Genomic DNA, 17,419 nt, shown 5'->3' with positions numbered 1-17,419 from the left:
ATGTCCCCAGAGAGCATGTGGGATCTGATCAATATCTCATAGCTGGTAACTGGTAGAATTGGAACTTGAATCAACCTGTCTGATTTCTGGCCCCTGTGTGATCCCCATTCTACATACTGTAAGTAAATCTTTCATGTCATTTTTTACATATGATGACAGCTTCTCCTGAAGCTGGAGAGATTCATCATTAGCGGGAGCAGGGAAGGCTCATTGAGAGGCATGAGGCATTTAGAGGAAGGTCAACCTAGGTGGAGTCCAGGAAAGCAGGTGTCATGGGACAGCCTGAGATCAGGAGGTCCTTGAGAAAAGAGTCATATATATGGAGAATACACCCCCAGGGTTTGTTCCTGTGTTTCATTATTGTGCGTTGTTTTATTTATTTTGGCTGATAAACATTATGAAACAGGCAGGCAGGTGGAATACAACAGACTGAAACAATCAAGCAGACATTGGGGCAAGACCTGAAAACCTCCCCAGGAGTGGGGAAGCACTAGAGAGGAAGGACAAGAGAAGACAATCTGAAGCAGCAGGAAAGACACGTCGTGCAGTAGAGCGTTGGGCAGTCTACCGCTAGCCCATGCTATGCTTTAACAAGGGCTCCCCGCGAGTGTGGCTTGGGGAGTCTATGGTAATTTCTTGAGAGCCAGATAGATGGACAGGACAAGAGTTAGAAAGTGACAGCACCCTGGCCACAGCATGAAGGTTCAGGAATAGAAATCTCATCAGCAAGTGAAGAGACAGGGAAAAAGAACTGGTACCGATGCTTCTGATGTCCTGAGGGGATGCTTACTACTGCAGGGCAGACTGTATCCTCCAAGAGGATGTGGATATCTTAAGTATTCTGGTTACCATAACAACACTAGCATGGCACCCTGCATGACACATGACAGTAGTCATTCAAAAAGCACCTATGGGCCAGGCACGGTGGCTCACGTCTGTAATCCCAGCACTTTGGGAGGTTGAGGCGGCCAGATCACCTGAGGTCAGGAGTTCAAAACCAGCCTGGCCAACATGGTGAAACCCCATCTCTACTAAACATACAAAAATTAGCAGGGCATGGTGGTGGGCGCCTGTGATCCCAGGAACCTGAGAGAGGAGAATCACTTGAACCCGAGAGGCAGAGATTGCAGTGAGCTGAGATCGGGGGTCACTACACTCCAGCCTGGGTGACAGAGCGAGCCTTCGTCTCAAAAAATATATATAAATTAATTAAAAAGAAAAGAAAGAAAAAGCACCTATGAATGACTGAATGCATATCACAGGCTTTGGTGAAAACCAGCTTCAGATTCAAAATCTCATCTCCATCATTAACTTGTCATAAAAACTTGGCACTTTATGTAATCTGCCTTGGCCTCAGTTTCTTTATCAATAATATGGGAATAATAATATCATTTACCTTACAGGTAAAAGACAAAAATATAAATGATAGAAGCTATATACAAGATCTGGTTTATAAAAAATTAGGGTCCCAGGAGTGTTAGTTTTCTGTTATTCTGGTTCGAATCTTAAGTCAGGGTCAGGAATGTAATCAAGCGATACAGTTATTAAAACTAGGGTCTTGAGCACGGGTCTGGCTGCATGAAAAGCACTAGGGAAAAAGGTGAAAGAAGAACCAGTGAGAGCATCAAGTTGCCCTTGACATTCCTGAAGGTTAATCAATGACTCATATAAATTCTCCATCAACTCACCCCTAGGACGGGCTGGCCCTATAGAGGAGGTTTTGGAGTAGGCAGGTCTGTGCCAGTTGCACGCTCCAGAGCTGTCTGTCTCTGAGAGCCAAGGCCCGAGGGGAGGCAGTGGCAGGATGAGTGCTGGATGATGCAGTGGGGCTCTGAGCAGAGAGCAGCTAAAAGACTGCCCAGTGATTTACAGCCTTTAAATGGCTCTACCCTTCTGCAAAACTCTTAATTTAATAGACAAACATCTTGGGATAAGGGCTCACTAGAGACAGAACTGATGGGATAAATGTTGGAAGATTAAAGACCTACAGAGGGGAGTGCATAACTCAATTATGAAAATGGTAAAGAACTTTTCCAGCAGGAAGCCTCCCCACTCCCTATCCAAGTGGCAAACTTGAGAAAAGCCACCAACAAAGAATCTAAGATATTGACTGTTTCAGGAAAACAGCCACCGCCCTTGAAAGAGACCTTAATTGCTGCATTGTCTAGCATTTTTTACCCACATGTTATGCAGATGGGAAACTGAGTTGGAAGAAAGTGGGGTGTCTCAAGTCCTTGATCCTGAAATGGATAAGGTGCCACTATTGCTGCTCTTGTTGAATCTAGAACCGTAGCCAGACATGGGACTGGAGGACGAGCGAAAGATGCTTACCGAGTCCGGAGATCCTGAGGAGGAGGAAGAGGAAGAGGAGGAATTAGTGGATCCCCTAACAACAGTGAGAGAGCAATGCGAGCAGTTGGAGAAATGTGTAAAGGCCCGGGAGCGGCTAGAGCTCTGTGATGAGCGTGTATCCTCTCGATCACATACAGAAGAGGATTGCATGGAGGAGCTCTTAGACTTCTTGTATGCAAGGGACCATTGCGTGGCCCACAAACTCTTTAACAACTTGAAATAAATGTGTGGACTTATTCACCCCAGACTTCATCTTCTGGGCATCAGAATATTTCCTTATGGTTTTGGATTTACCATTTGTTTCTTATTTGTGTAACTGTAAGTTCACATGAACCTCATGGATTTTGGCTTAGGCTGGTAGCCTCTATGTAATTCGCAGTGATTCCATCTTAATAAAAGTTCTGTGTTCTGTGATCTGCAAAAAAAAAAAAAAAGAAAAGAAAAAAGAAAGTGGGGTGTCTCAATAACGTGTCATTAGCAAAGTTAGTGCTAAGATTTTGGTGTCTAGGCTTCCCATTGATTCACAGTAGCCAGTAAACTATTGGTTCCGACTCGCACACTCTTGTACCCTCAGTAAATAGCAAAGTGCTGGACACATAGGGGGTCCTCCATTAATACTCGGTGAATAAATGATGTGTCTGCAGGGCTTTCAGGACTATCCTCCTGGAAACTTACCGTCTTCTTCTGCAAGGTGCCTGAGGTTATTGATTGCCTGGCAATTGAATGTTTAGATTCTCATTGCTTCAATGCTTGCTTTCCAGTCCTCACATCCCATTGCTTCTTTATTTCTCCGAATTCCAGCATTCTTTCTGTGACACGGACATTAGACTGACCTGAACATTGAAGTAAGAGAATCAAAGGAGACGTGGGTTGACTCAGATAAGGTAGTGAGGTGAAAGATCATAAGCGAATCACTTAAGTTGGCTAAGAGTTGAATGGATGTGGGGTTGGGGGATGACCAAGGCTATGCACTTGATGTTGTCAACCTAATTTTTCAATGTAAACATTAGTGTGTGGACTACAGATAAAATGCCAGAACTGGCCGGCATGAGAAAACAAAAATGCTAAGGGGAACTAGATATCTTACACAAACGGAAAACCCAGACTAGGCTCTTTGGAGAGGGATCTGAGGGCTCTAGACCTGCCTTCACAGGGGTTTCTTTATTGGTCTTTAGGGAATTGTACTTTGAGTCTTGATCTGACAGTACTTTCTCTTGTAGTAACTATCGATTAACTGTAGCTAGTGTTTCAAACTATGTAAGAGTACCTACAGACACTTGTGTACAGTCGCAGTAGTGATATAACAAAGCTTAAGTCCTACATCTGATCTTTCCTGTGTACGTGACCTAGAGCAATTTATGTAACCTTTTAAGTTTCAGTTTTATCTTTTATATAGTGGACATGACCATAGTATCAACTTCAATGGGTTTTGGGGAGATTTTATTTTTAATTTTTATTTTTTCTTTATTTTGTTATTTTTTTCCTCAGCATTCTTGCAGGTTTGGGGGAGACTTTAATGAGACTTAGCATAATGCCTGGCCCACAGTGGATGTTCTCTGGGGAGTTACTTCATATCTCTCTCTCTCTCTCTCTGAGTGTGTGTGTGTGTGTGTGTTTTGAAGGGATGGAAGCTTTATTTCTGTGTGCTGCTTCCTCATGCTCATCGAAACATCCTCAGAAGGCCATCAGTATCAGCCATCACCCTGCTCCTGTCTTCAGGGAAAGTATTTTATGTACCTTCTCAGTTTTAGAGTGCTTAGTCTCATTTTGAATACAGCTACACCTTCTGGTTTTTGACTTCCATTCAGAATTTAATTTACCTTTACAACTTTGTGTTCCCTTTCATCAACTTTTATATGGAGGATACTCTTATTTTTTCTCTGTGTAGTTTCCTTGATATTTTTTCTAAATTAGGTTTGGTAAACCTCTTTCTTGGTTTTGTTCACCTGAGAGGCATTTGTTGAACACCGGTTATATGCTAGATGTGATATCTTTTGTATGCTTCATAGTACCAAGTCTTCATACACTGTAGTGGTTTTTGAAGATTAAAAAAGAAGTAACAGGCCAGGTGCGGTGGCTCACACCTATAATCCCAGCACTTTGGGAGGCTGAGGCAGGTGGATCACGAGGTCAGGAGATCAAGACCATCCTGGCCAACATGGTGAAACTCCATCTCTACTAAAAGTATGAAAATTAGCCTGACATGGTGGCACATGCCTGTAATCCCAGCTACTTGGGAGGCTGAAGTAGGAGAATCACTTGAACCAGGGAGTCAGAGGTTGCAATGAGCCGAGATACCACCACTGCACTCCAGCCTGGCAACAGAGCGAGATTCCCTCTCAAAAAAACAAAAAATAAAAAAGGTAACAAAGATAACATAATTGCCCAGGGTGCAGTTACATTGTATATAAACTTCATTTGCAACCATAATTTGCAACGTGCTAACTAAGAGTAGGAGTACATGGAAGGTTTATTAATTGAATTTTCTATGGCATGAAGTTCAGAAAAACAACCAGTACGCTGAATAATAATCAGGATTCAACAACTTTTTGACTAATAAGAACACTGGATCAAATCTAAAAAGATAAAATTGAATAAGACAAATATCAAGTATTCACTTGGATTTAAAACTCCAACTCTATAAATAAGAGATGAGGAAAATATGGTTTGGAGAGAAGATAGGTTTAAAGTCTGAGGTTGTATTTCTATTTAAGTATGGCAGTGGCATGAGTCAACAATGAGCTCTGACTGGAACAAAAAGTGCTAATGCTATTACAGGCTGAACTAAGAGTTATTTCATGCTTGATGGGGGAAAAATGATAACCCTACTCTAGTTAACCATGGTCCAACCACATCTGCAATTTGTGGTTCAATCACAACATAAACTTGATGGTGACAAACCACCATGAGGCTAGAAGAAAAGGAAGATCAAATCAGAAACAAAGAATCATTGGGGAACCTTCTTAATCTTAGCCTGGAGAAAGAAAATGTTGGGAAAAGTATCTTGGTAGTGATCTGCAAACATCCAAACACTTGTAGAGGAGAACAGTGAATGTTAGAATAGTGCAATAGGTGGAAATTGCAGGAAGATATAGATTAGCTCAGGATCACTTCCTAAAAATTAAAGCTGCCTCCTCAAGAAATTAGCTGACATGTAGGTTCCCTCACTTCTTTGAGCACTCACACGTGGGATAACCATCAGAACCATCAGGTGGCACTGTTATAGAAGGAGTTGGAACTGCATTGTATCAAGTCGAAGATCATAACTTACGCATTTTATATGCACAATAAATGTTTGTTGAATAAAGAATTAGTCAGATAGAATTGCTTCCTTGAATAACAAATGTGATTAACCAAAAAACAAATTTTCACTACATGGAGAAGTAAATTTTGAGAAGCTCGATTAAAATTCTAAAATTGGAAAAGGTATAAAGACCTAAAAAAGGAAGGTGCTCACCAAAGTTGAAGGTATGAAATAGACCATAAAGTTTAAAAGAAATAATACTAATTAGTGACTTACATAGAGGATCTCAGAGTTTACAGCACACTTGGTCCAATGATTTCGGATATAAATCTCACCAAAAGAAGTGTTATGAAAAGGTGTAATAGCACTCTTATTGTGCTCATTTAACATATGAGGTAACTAAGGTGCAGACAGAAAAATGGATTGACCAGGATATAGAGCTGAAATTTAAAAGTAAGGATTTTTATTCCAAATTCTTTGTTTTGATTTTGTCTTTGTTTTAACTACATCACACTAATAGGGGACAAAGGAAGGGAATAATCTGGAGAAGTAGAGAAGTTATTACTTTAAACGTGGTGCAGGCTAAAAATATAAGAAGTTGCAAGTCTTGTTTTTAATAAAAATGAGAGTATCATTTTAAGAAAGAAAAGCTCAAAGGCCATGAGGAGGAGAAATGAAAGAAGCTTATAGACATTCAAATGGCTGCTGTTCAGATGAGGTAGTAAACCCATAAGGCGGGCTGAATTCTGGTGTGTTTGTTCCTTCCTGGCCTTCATGTGGCACAGCACACAATGAAGTTGGAAGGAAGGGGATGTAGGAGAGAATGATGCTTCCTTTGGGAGCTGGGCATTGTTGCTTTGCTGTGGTGAACAGGTAGTTTTGAAAATTACACACTATGGTGTCAGGTAATTTTCTTTTTTTATAAATTGTGAGACCTGAGTTGAAATTGAGAAGGAAAAAAAAAGACCTCTAAAATGATTAGAAAGGAGTTCTATGAGCTTGCCTGAGTATGGCCAGTGTGATTAGTTCTGGGGGTCACCTAAAGGAGGCAATGTCCATCCTGCTCTGAGCCTAATGTGAACTTGTCCAAGGACTTTTCTAGAGATAAGTTATGCCTGCATCTCCAGATATGGCTGTTCCCCACCCCCTCTCCCTTAGCATCTTCTAATGTCATTATTGTAGCACAATCACAATTTATTATAATTACTCCCATCTTTTCCCACCTGTTCTGTGTGACTAGAAGATCCAGCACTAAGGCTCAGAAGACTCTGTGGATATAGTGGTGATGAAGACCAACACTGTACCAGAGTGTTGATGCTTAGAAAAACAAATTGTGAAAAATGAATACCTACCATTATAGATGAAGTCACTGAAGCCCAAGAAAGAGAATTGATGGTCTGAAGGAAATTAGGGAAGAATACTTTTTATGTGCACTGTTTCAGTATACAATCACAAATAATGTAGAACCTGCCCTCCTGGAGCTTGCCATCTAGTGGAGAAGACAAATATTGAATCAGTGATGCAGATCCCCAATAGAAAAAGTGCAAATATATATACATATTTTTATATATGTGTGTGTATATATATTGATATGTATATACATATATATCTAATAATTAAACAAAAATTAACTTTGCCCTAAACTAGGGGTTATTTAGAATTTTGTGATCCACTGATACCTTTGAAAATCTGATGAAAGTTATGAATTATCTGAAACAATGTACATATGTACCCAATATGTAAAATTTAGATATCATTTGAGGAACCATTCATGTACCCCTAGATTTTGAATTCTTGTTCTGAGTCTTTCTTAGGTGACTTCACCTACTTCTAGTTCTCCTTTCTTTTGGATCATTCCCAGTGTGTACTCTGCAGATCAGATATCTCCCCTGCAATCTAGAAGTCTGGACAGCTGTCTACAGAGCAGTTCCCTAATAGTTCCACCAGACTACACTGCTATCAGGAGGTAGCAAGAGCTGCACTTGGTAAACAATTACATGTGCTGTACTAGTCCATTCTCACACTGCTAATAAAGACATACCAAAGATTGGGTAATTTATAAAGGAAAGAAATGTAATTGACTCATAGGTCAGCATGGCTGGGGAGGCCTCAGGAAACTCACAATCAATGGCAGAAGGAGAAGCAAACACATCCTTCTTCACATGGCAGCAGGAAGGAGAAGTGCAGACCAAAGGGAGGAAATGCCCCTTTCAAAACCATCAGATCTCATGAGAACTCACTTACTATCACAATAACAGCATGGGGGGACTACCTCTATGATCTAATCACCTCCCATGAGGTGCCCCCTGCAATGTGTGGGATTATATTTCAGATTGCAATTCAAAATGAGATTTGGGTGGGGACACAGAGCCAGACCATATCATGTATTAAAGACGAGGTTAGCAGTGGCATTGTGGGCCTAAGGAGATTGATAAAAAATCTCCTGGTGCACAGCAGAGATTGTTAATAGATGATCATAAAATTGTGCTTATTGCTATGAAAAAGGTTAAGAAGAAGATGGCAAGTTTAGAATTGTTAGACTATGAGTGTAGGTTAAGCCTTGAGTTTGAGTGACATTGCCACAAGAGAGAGTGTAGAATGAGAAGAGAAAAGAGTAGGGGGAAAGAGAAGAGGAGGAAAAAGAAGGACAGAGAAAGGAAAGAAATAAGGGAGGGAAAAGGAAAGTATATTGAAGGAAAAGATATAGTCAAAGAGAATCGTGGGAAACCTTAGTATTTACAAAGTCAGTAAATGAAAAAGATTCTTCGCAGGAGCCTGAGAATCCTGGAAAGAAGTCCATTTTGAGGAAGAAGTAACCAATAGCAAATAGTACAGACACCCTATCTAGAAAATAAGAAAGTAAGTAAGAAATAAGAATATCCAGTGGGTCTTGAAATTAGGATATCACTGGTGACCTTGGCAAGAGAAGATTGAGTGAAATTTTGGAAGAAGAGTTCCAATTCCATTGGCTTAGGAAATGAATGGAAAGTAAGAATGTAGAAATAGTCAAGGTAAAGAAACTCTTCAAGATGCTCATCATTGAAGGACTAAGAAAAGATGAGGTGTGGAGAGAACATGGCATACTTGAGGAGCTGCTATGGGAGATAGATGTGATTATTGTTAGGAAGGCAGAAGTAGAAAAGGAGAGTTAAACATCTCAGAAATGAAAGACCCACTTGAGAAAATGTAGTCTTACAGGAGGTGTAGAAAGATGAGTTTAAAGACATGGAGCAGAAGGAAAAAGTCTTAGGTACCACAAAGTTCGGAAATAGGAGAGAAGGCAGGGAACAAGTGCAGATGCAGTTAAGTTTGTAGGTGGGTCAGGGAGGCAGTGAGCTGAGGGGCTATAACTGAAATCCTGAGGTTGTCCAAATGGTTGGAGGTGCTGTCCTGCTCCTCACTTTCTCTTCACTGCAGCCAGTTTCCTGTGGGGCCCACCCCACCATTCTCTTTGTGGTGGGGACACTAAAAGCCACAAAAACAGGGCTGGTTTTAAATAGCCCTGAAGTCTGTCTCTGAGTCACTGACCCTCCATGAACTCAACCTTTTTAGAATACAACCTTTAAAGAAAGTTTAAACATTAGACATCAAAAACAAGGGGAAAAATGTTCTTCCTGATGTTATTTGCAAATGTCATTTTAGGGTTGAGGAGTCTGGTTGGGAAACTGTGAATCCTGTATCATTTTCTGTGGGTTACTTTAAAGTCTGAATAACATACAACCTTCTTTCAGACCTTGTTGGAAGTGAAGAAACCACTATTTCTGGTCTGCAATTACTGTCACTTCCTTTCTTTAGTCTCAGTCTCTTCATTTGAGGAAAGTGATTCTGGGCATGGTGATATGCAAGATCTCTTTCAACCCTGAAAAAGATTGTGACGAGAAAATTTCTTGGAATGAGATACAGTTTGGATACGTGTCCCTGCTCAGTTTTCATGTTGGAATCCCCAGTGTTGGAGGTGGGGCCTGCTGAGAAGTGTTTGAATCATGGAGGTGAATCACTCATGTATGGTTTGGGCCATCCCCTTGGTGATGAGTGAGCTGTCACTCTGAATACACAGGAGATCTGGTTGTGTAAAAGTGTGTAGCACCTCCTTCATCCTCTCTTGCTCCAGCTTTTGCCACGTGATATGCCTGTTCCTTTGCTACCTTCTGCCATGACCTCCCGGAGGCCTCCCCAGAAACTGAGCAGATGTTGGTGTCGTGCTTGTACAGCCTGCAGAACTGTGAGCCAATTAAATTTCTCTCCTTCATAAATTACTCAACCTCACGTATTTCTTCATAGCAAAGCAAGAACAGCCTAATACAGAATCCAAAGTTTGTGTGTGTGAGTGTGTGTGTGTGTGTGTGTGTGTGTGTGTGTGTGTTGAGGTGGGTGGTTTAGATAGGGTCTCACTTTGTTACCCAGGATGGAGGGTAGTGGCATGATTTTGATTCACCGCAGCCTGAACTCTCTGGGCTCAAGCGATCCTCCTGCCTCAGTCTCCTGAGTAGCTACGACTGCCACCACATCAGCTAATTTTTAAATTTTTTATAGAGATGGGGTCTCACTCTGTGGCCCAGGGTGGTCTCAAACTCCTGGGCTCAAGTGATCCTCCTGTCTTGGCCTTACAAAGTGTTGTGATTACAGGCATGAGCCACTGTGCCCAGTTCCAAAGTTTTTATTAACTGGCACATTTAGCTATGAATCATAACTCACAGGATCAAGAAAGGAAAGAAAAGGAAGGATAGACTCACGAGCAAGGAAAAAAAAAGTAAAAGCAGATGTCCTATCTTGATCTGATCTTTTCCAGGAAAGTTCAGCCCTTTTTCAAAAGCCCTCAGCACAAAAATATTCTGCTTTATGTCATTGACTCACAGGGGCAGGTCAAAACTAGTCTTATATCTGTTGCTTTAACTTGACCTGAGTATAGAAGAGAGCTGAATACACAAGAGATCAGGCAATGGTATTAGGGGAAAATGCAGCTGAGAAAATCCAAGGAAATGTGCAGAAAAATGTTTTTCATTTGCCACATTTTGGGGCTGCTTGAGGTAGGGACTCAGCACCTCACTACCCCTTCAGAGAATCATCTGCCATGGTTTTCAGTTTCCCTACAGGAGGAATTGTGAATAGGTTCATTAGGCTGTGAATTAGTGGTCTGAACCTTTAGTTTGAAATCGGGTTTTGCAGTGTAACAAGCTGAGTAGACTTAGGCCATATAAACTCTTGTAATAATCATTTTGTTCATCTGTCAAATTGGAAATAGTATATTTACAGGAAAAATCAAAACCATATGGTATATGAGGAGTTTGCTGATGTTGGAGCCTGATTAACCTGGATTCAAATTCTACCACATTTTCATCATCCCTTCACCATGACTATTTGATTTCTTCTCTGTTTCACTCACCTATCCAATACCTCTCCTCCATCTCTCACTCTTTGCTCAGACGTTGCTACTTATTTCACGAGAAAATTGATGAGAACAACTATAAACCCTATCACTATTGCCAGCCTACTGGGATTTGGGCCTCTATACTTTCTTTCCCTCCTGTTTCTATAGATTATTGTTCATGCCTGTAGATATCATCTCTGCCTTTCTCCATCCCAGCCAAACCTCCTCTCAAGGTCACTGCTTTAGTAATCTAGAAATCATCCTGGCTTGCCTAAATCACATTTTTCCCCTCTCCAGATAACCTTCTCAATTAGCATAGAAACATGACATAATGCCTCCCATGGTCTAAAAAAAGTACCCTAGACCCCAGGTTCATGGAGACAGCTCCATTTGCAGTAAATACCAGCTCTATTCTTCCAGTTCCTCAGACCAGAACTTTGGGCTCGTCTTTGTCTCTTTTTACTTTTTCTCTCATAGTTCTCATGACTACTGCTATCATCAGCTCTCCAGGAAAAGAGCAGCAGTCTCCTCTCTGGTCTCCATGCTGCCACCCTTGCCCCCTCAGTCTATTCTATTCTCCTCCTAGCATCCAAGTAATTCTTTTACAATATGAACCATTGTTGTTATTTCCCTACTCAAAATCTTCCTCTGATTAATAGCTTTCCATCTTATTTGGAGTAAAACAAGTGACTCTGACTGGACAATAACCAGGGCTGCCCTGTGTCATCTGGACCCCTTGGGACTCCATTGGGAAAAAATATTCTCCATGCTTGCATGCAGCTCACACCAGATTCACTTTCTTGCTGTTCCTTGATCCCATCAAGCTCATTATCTCCTTAGAACTTGAGCTTGTGCCATTCTCTTTACTTATCATGCTCTCATCCCAGATGATTTTGTATATATTGGTTTCTTATTTCTTCCACGCCTCTGTGCAACAATGACTTTCAGAGAGGTCTTTGTCAACCATCCTATATAAAAGTAGCACACACTGTCTTTAAACTGTAATTTATAGTTTTCCCACGGCACTCATTACCTCTCATATGATCAATTCCTTTATTTATTGATTGGATTATGATCTATCTGTCCTATGAGAATGAATGCATGCTACTCTGTTGTATCACCAGCCCCTAGAACAGTGCCTGCCATATAATAGAAACTAAAATAGCTTCAGATAATTCATTCAAGTTTGCTAAGTCTGGCTTTCTTTAATTCTAGAAATTGAGATGATATTGCCTATTTTGTAAAATTGCCATAAAGATCAAAGATAAGATATATGAAATGCATGGCATGTAGCAAGAGTACAATGAAGAGCATGCATTATTATTAATGTTGTGTGGATTAACTGGAATAATGTATGCAAAGGTCTTGGCATACTGACAACGGTCCAGGTTTTATAGTTGCACAACGGAGTTCAAATTTCAATGCTGCACTTTATAAGGAAATGGACTTCAGACAAGTTACTTAACCTCTTCTTAGTTTCAGATTTTTCATTTGTGGAATAAAAATAATAGTATCTTACTTGCACAGGCAATTAAATCCTGCTGACATATTGCAGGTGCTTGATAGAGATGCAATACTGTAAGGCTCAAATAAGGTCTGCATATAAAAGTGCTTGGCACAGACTGTGGAATTGCTAAAGTCAGGAACATATGTTCTTGACCCACAAGTGCTTGACAGTACAGGATACTCTTAAATCACTGTGGCAGGAAGAACAATGGCCCCCAGAAAGACTACATCCTAGTACCCAGAACCTGTGAATACTTAGGTTATATGGGAAAGAGGACTTCAGGTTGCTAATCTGCTGATTTTAAAATAGAGAAATTATCCTGGATTATTGGATGGTGCCAATGTAATCACAAATATCCTTAAAAGGAAGAAAATAGCAAAAGTAAAGAATCAGAGAGAGGGTAGCATGAGAAAGACTCACCTGGCATTGCTGGTTTTAAAGGTGGAGGAAGGGGCCATAAACCAAGGTATGTGGGTGGCCTTCAGAAATTAGAAAGATCAAGGCAAGAGATCGTTCTCTAGAATGTCTAGAAAGAAATGCAGCCCTGCTGACTCCTTGATTTTAGCCCAGTGACACCCATTTCAGACTTCTGACTTCCAGAACTTTAAGATAATAATTTGCATTGTTGAAGCCATTAAGATTGTGGTAATTTGCTAAAACAGAAACAAAGATAATCACTAATCAACTCTATAATACAGGTGATAACAGACCTGCCCCTCACATTTGTGAGGCTTAAGGCAAGATTAGAAATAGAGGGTCCTGGCCTGCAGCCCCCTTACCTCCTCTGTTTACTCCAGCTTTTTCTTACATCAAGAGGATCTCCATGTGCTTGTGTGTGGAAATCCCAGGCCTCAAATTCACCCTTCCATCTAAGACATACCCTTCAGGCACCCTTCATACCTAGAGGCATGCACATCAACAGCTGAGCCCATTCTCAAGGCACCAGATCCATGGATGGGACTCTGCAAGTGGACTTGGAGTCATCTGGGTGGATCATTCTGGGCATGATGCAGGGTCCGGAAGTTTGGCTATCCCTTTATTCCCATATAGTTCTCACTTCCTTTCTCTGAAGAAGAACCAGAGAGAGGTTCTCTAAAGCAGCACTCCGAGTACATCTTTCTGTGATGATGGATATGACCTGGCATTTGTAACTACAGAGCACTTCAAATGTGGCTAGTTAACTTTGGAATTGATTTTTTTTCATTTTATTTCATTTTAATTAATTAATTTAAATTTAAATATCCACATGTGGCCAGTGACTCCTATGTTAGGTAGCACAGCTCTAAAACATGGGGTCCATGACAGGGTGTCCAATTGACAAGGTTTTCAGGCGATACTGATGATGAGGTACATGAAAAGAATGGGAAAAATGTTTTGGATGCAAATATAAAGAAGCTATTAACCCTTTAAGGAGAGAATCCATGGTCTTCTTAAAAGAAATTAGTCACAGTTAGAGTTTGATAGGAATTCTGCTCTCTCTCTCTCTTTCCTTCAGATATTTTGGTACATGCTCTCCTTCTTTCTGGGTAAATTTTTTTGTGGCCTCTTAGTGCTTGGTGCTAGCTTACAGCATCAGTTAGTCTTTGCTGTGTAACAAATCACCTCTAAACACTGCAGCTCAAAACAGCAACCAATGATTTTGCTTATGATGCCATTTGGCAGTTTCGGTGGGCTCAGCAGACAGTTATTCTGGTCTTTGCTGGGATCAATCACGGTCTCTGGTCTACTAGCAGGCCAGTTAAAATGATGTCAGCTGGGATAATTAATCTCTGTCTTACATGGTCTCTCATTCCCCAGCAGGCTACTTTGTTCATGTAGTGGTTGCAAATTCCCAGGAGAAAAAATGAAGGCTCCCAAGGCTTCTTGAAGCTTAGTCTCAAACTAAGATACTAAGGAACTTCAAAATTACATAGTGAAGATAAAATAAAGGAGGAAATTTTAAAAAAGTGAATGTTTTTAAAAATTTACCTTTCACCTCTCGTGGATAGTTTTCCAGTATCCTGTAGCTGAACTTAGGTGCCTGTCTCAGTTCAGTCTGCTTTAACAAAGAGTCATGGACTGAGTGTCTTGAAAACAACAGAAATTGATTTCTCACAATTTTGCATGCTGAAAGTCTGAGATCACGGTGCCAGTATGACCGGGTGCTAGTGAGGGCCCCCTTCCAGGTAACAGACAGTCGTCTCCTCCTTGTATTCACATGAGGATGAGAGAGCAATTTTTTTTTTTTTTTTTTGTCACTAATCTCATTCATGAGGCTATACTCTCATGACCTAATCATCCCCTAAAAGCCCCACCTCCTAATCCCATCACATTGAGGCTTAGGTTTCAGCATGAATTTGGCGGGGGATACAAACCTTCAGTCCATAATAGTGCCAAACATTAGACTTCTAATATTTGTCTTTCACTTAATTTTTATCTAGCTTCATAAAGAAGACACTTTAATAAATATTATCCCCAATTTAGAGATGTGAAAAGCAAGGACCAGAAACTTTTCAAGTTCACACAACACATGGTAGAACTGGGGTCAAGCCTACCGGTGTCTGATGGTAAATCAGAGTTTCTCAGCCTTGGCACTACTGACATTTTAAACTAGGTTATTCTTTGCTGGTGGGGGGCTGTCTTGTGCTGCGTAAGATGTTTAGCAGCATCCCTGGCCTCTGCTCACCAGAACTCAGTAACAATCTTCCAGTTGTGACAACCAAAATATCTCCGGGCATTGCCAAACGTCTCCAAGGAGTGGTGGGAGAGACCAGAAATAGCCCCCAAGTGAGAACCATGGTTCTAAATCATGGTTTTCACTCCACCTTCCAATAATGCCTCTCCTTGAGTGAGGGAGTAGAATCCTACTTACAGTCAATGCTCAGTATATGCCTTCAGACTGAAGAGGAGGACTGACGCAAAGCTGGGGCAGTAGGATTGAAGCAGAGGTGGGTCAGGGGTCAGAGTTGCTACCACCATTCCAGCAGGCTCCTCTCAGAGCTCCCTATTCAGCATTAAGCCTTTTCTTTTTCCAAATGCTCTCAACTTCTCATTATGAACTCAGCATCCTCTACCGGGTCACAGTTGGTGAGAACCAGCCAGTTCTCCCAGAATGTGAAACGACGGCCCCACAGCAAGCTAAAAAGAAAGCTCTAAGTTGGAATGGCTTTACCATCAGTGGCAGGGAGCTAAATATTTCATTTTCATAAAATAAACATAGATCATCCTATCATGAAATATACATAAAAATGTTTAAACATGTTAATTATTAAACCAATATTGATTCATATTGGATGAGGCATTAAGGAAAATTTAGCTAATGTATTTAATATCTCCTCCACAGTTGACTAGTATCAGAATTCATCATATCTAACCACCAATAATCATAAAAGTGGCAGACAATATTTATGATCAGGGGTGAGTGAGTGCCAGACAGGAAGCAATGAGGATGGAGGAAATATGAGGATCTAAAGGACAGAGCCTTTCAGTTGTCACAGCTCATCCTTGGAATTTCAGACATAAATCACCGGGTGCAGTCACATCATCAAAGTTTGATAAACCTTTCATATTGGGACAGTTATTGAATATCATTTGGACCTGGCTTCCTTCTCAAAAATGAAATGGCATGGCTGATGCAATGTAAAGGTAGAAAGAGAATTGGAGCAGAGCTTTAAAATCCTGGATTTGAATTCTATCTCACTGATTTTTACAGCCTTAGGTTCTATTTACTCATCTGCAAAATGGGGTAATAATATTTATGGGTGGAATTTTATTCTCATTGTTCCATATGTTTTAATCTTACTTCACCAAATGGATTTCAAATCTCTAGGAGTAGAGGTTTTTGCCTTTTGTATTTTTTTCTTCTGTGTCCTGATAACAATTTATTTAGTTATTTTAGTTATTAAAAGCCCTGCTGTGGAATTAGAAAAATCTGGATTTGAATTCTGAATCTTGAGTGAGTTTCTTTGTGCCTCAAGTTCCTTGTGCTTATAACAATTCACCTGCCTCATGGGTTCACTGTGACTATAACCTAACACAATGTGTATAAAGTGTTAAGAATGTAGCATACGGGACATGTTAGGTACTTGGTGGCTGTCATTAGAGCAGTGACAGAGAACTAAGCTGACAATTATTCAATGAAATTTCAACAGGCTGTTTTTATCAGTAATTTATGAACTTTGAACACTGGATGTAATTTTAAGTATCAGTCCCTGTGGATAACTGTGGAATCATGCAAACTAGCTTCTAGCCCTAACACTGCCTCTATTAGGGCCAAATCTTGAGAAGAAACTCAGCTTGTTGTGTCTCCAAGTTTAGTGCCCTTCCACCTCCCGGCAGGTTCTAGTGCTTGGAGGGAAGAATCTCTCTCTGATGTGAAGACCTTCTTGGGAAGAGCTAGTTCGATTCCCTTCTCTGCCATTGATTCAACCTCTGAGACTCAATTTCCTCATCTGTAAAAGAGAGATCAAAATATCTAACTCACAACTTCATTTTGAGTATAAAAGAAACTTAAAAAACAACCACAGACACATGTTGCCAATTTAGATATATCAGCTATTATATTTTCTAAATTTTGAGGTATACTTTTTTATTATTTAGCATTTCTGAAATTGGGATATCTCACAATTGACATATACATTAATGCAGTGCTTCTCTCTCTCTCTCTCTTTTTTTTTCCCCCAAGGAGCTCTTATTAAATAAGTTGCATGTCTTATAATTGGAAATGTCTTCAAATCAAGGCAGAATGATATTTATTATCCATCTCACCATAATTGTATAGACCTTCCTAAGAAACAGCAGTGCTTCCCCCTGGATCAACTATTCTGGGGTAAGGTAGTTGCTGGTAAGTGAAAAAAGTCAGTGAGACCTAGATGTATTCTCTTATTTTGTTCTGCAATAAAGTATATCGACTTACTGTGGGGGTATTCCTCAGCTAAGATGTGGGGAAAATGTCAGACATGTGGATATT

The 17,419-nt window shown here is 40.5% G+C and overlaps 1 protein-coding gene and 1 long non-coding RNA gene across 2 annotated transcripts in view; both read left to right on the top strand.

The window, feature by feature from the left end:
- The first annotated feature begins 2,237 nt into the window (after positions 1 to 2,237).
- On the top strand, positions 2,238 to 2,802 carry LOC103218927 (cytochrome b-c1 complex subunit 6, mitochondrial). Its single transcript, XM_007968243.3, has one exon. The coding sequence runs from the start codon at positions 2,300 to 2,302 to the stop codon at positions 2,573 to 2,575; it is 276 nt and encodes a 91-aa protein (XP_007966434.1). The 5' UTR covers positions 2,238 to 2,299; the 3' UTR covers positions 2,576 to 2,802.
- Positions 2,803 to 9,732: 6,930 nt separating this feature from the next.
- LOC140713089 (uncharacterized) overlaps positions 9,733 to 17,419 on the top strand; it is a 53,469-nt gene continuing 45,782 nt past the window's right edge. The window contains exons 1-2 of the long non-coding RNA XR_012094951.1: positions 9,733 to 9,818; positions 17,135 to 17,293. This is a non-coding gene — a long non-coding RNA (uncharacterized lncRNA). The remainder of the gene's footprint in view (positions 9,819 to 17,134; positions 17,294 to 17,419) is intronic.

Source organism: Chlorocebus sabaeus, chromosome 12, assembly GCF_047675955.1.
Source record: "Chlorocebus sabaeus isolate Y175 chromosome 12, mChlSab1.0.hap1, whole genome shotgun sequence".
Classification (NCBI taxonomy): domain Eukaryota; kingdom Metazoa; phylum Chordata; class Mammalia; order Primates; family Cercopithecidae; genus Chlorocebus; species Chlorocebus sabaeus.
The sequence above is the reverse complement of the archived record's forward strand: the minus strand, read 5'-3'. Positions and strand labels throughout refer to the sequence as shown.

Coding starts and splice junctions, on each gene's coding strand:
- LOC103218927 (XM_007968243.3), top strand. CDS start 2,300: ATGGGACTGGAGGACGAGCGAAAGATGCTTACCGAGTCCGGAGATCCT.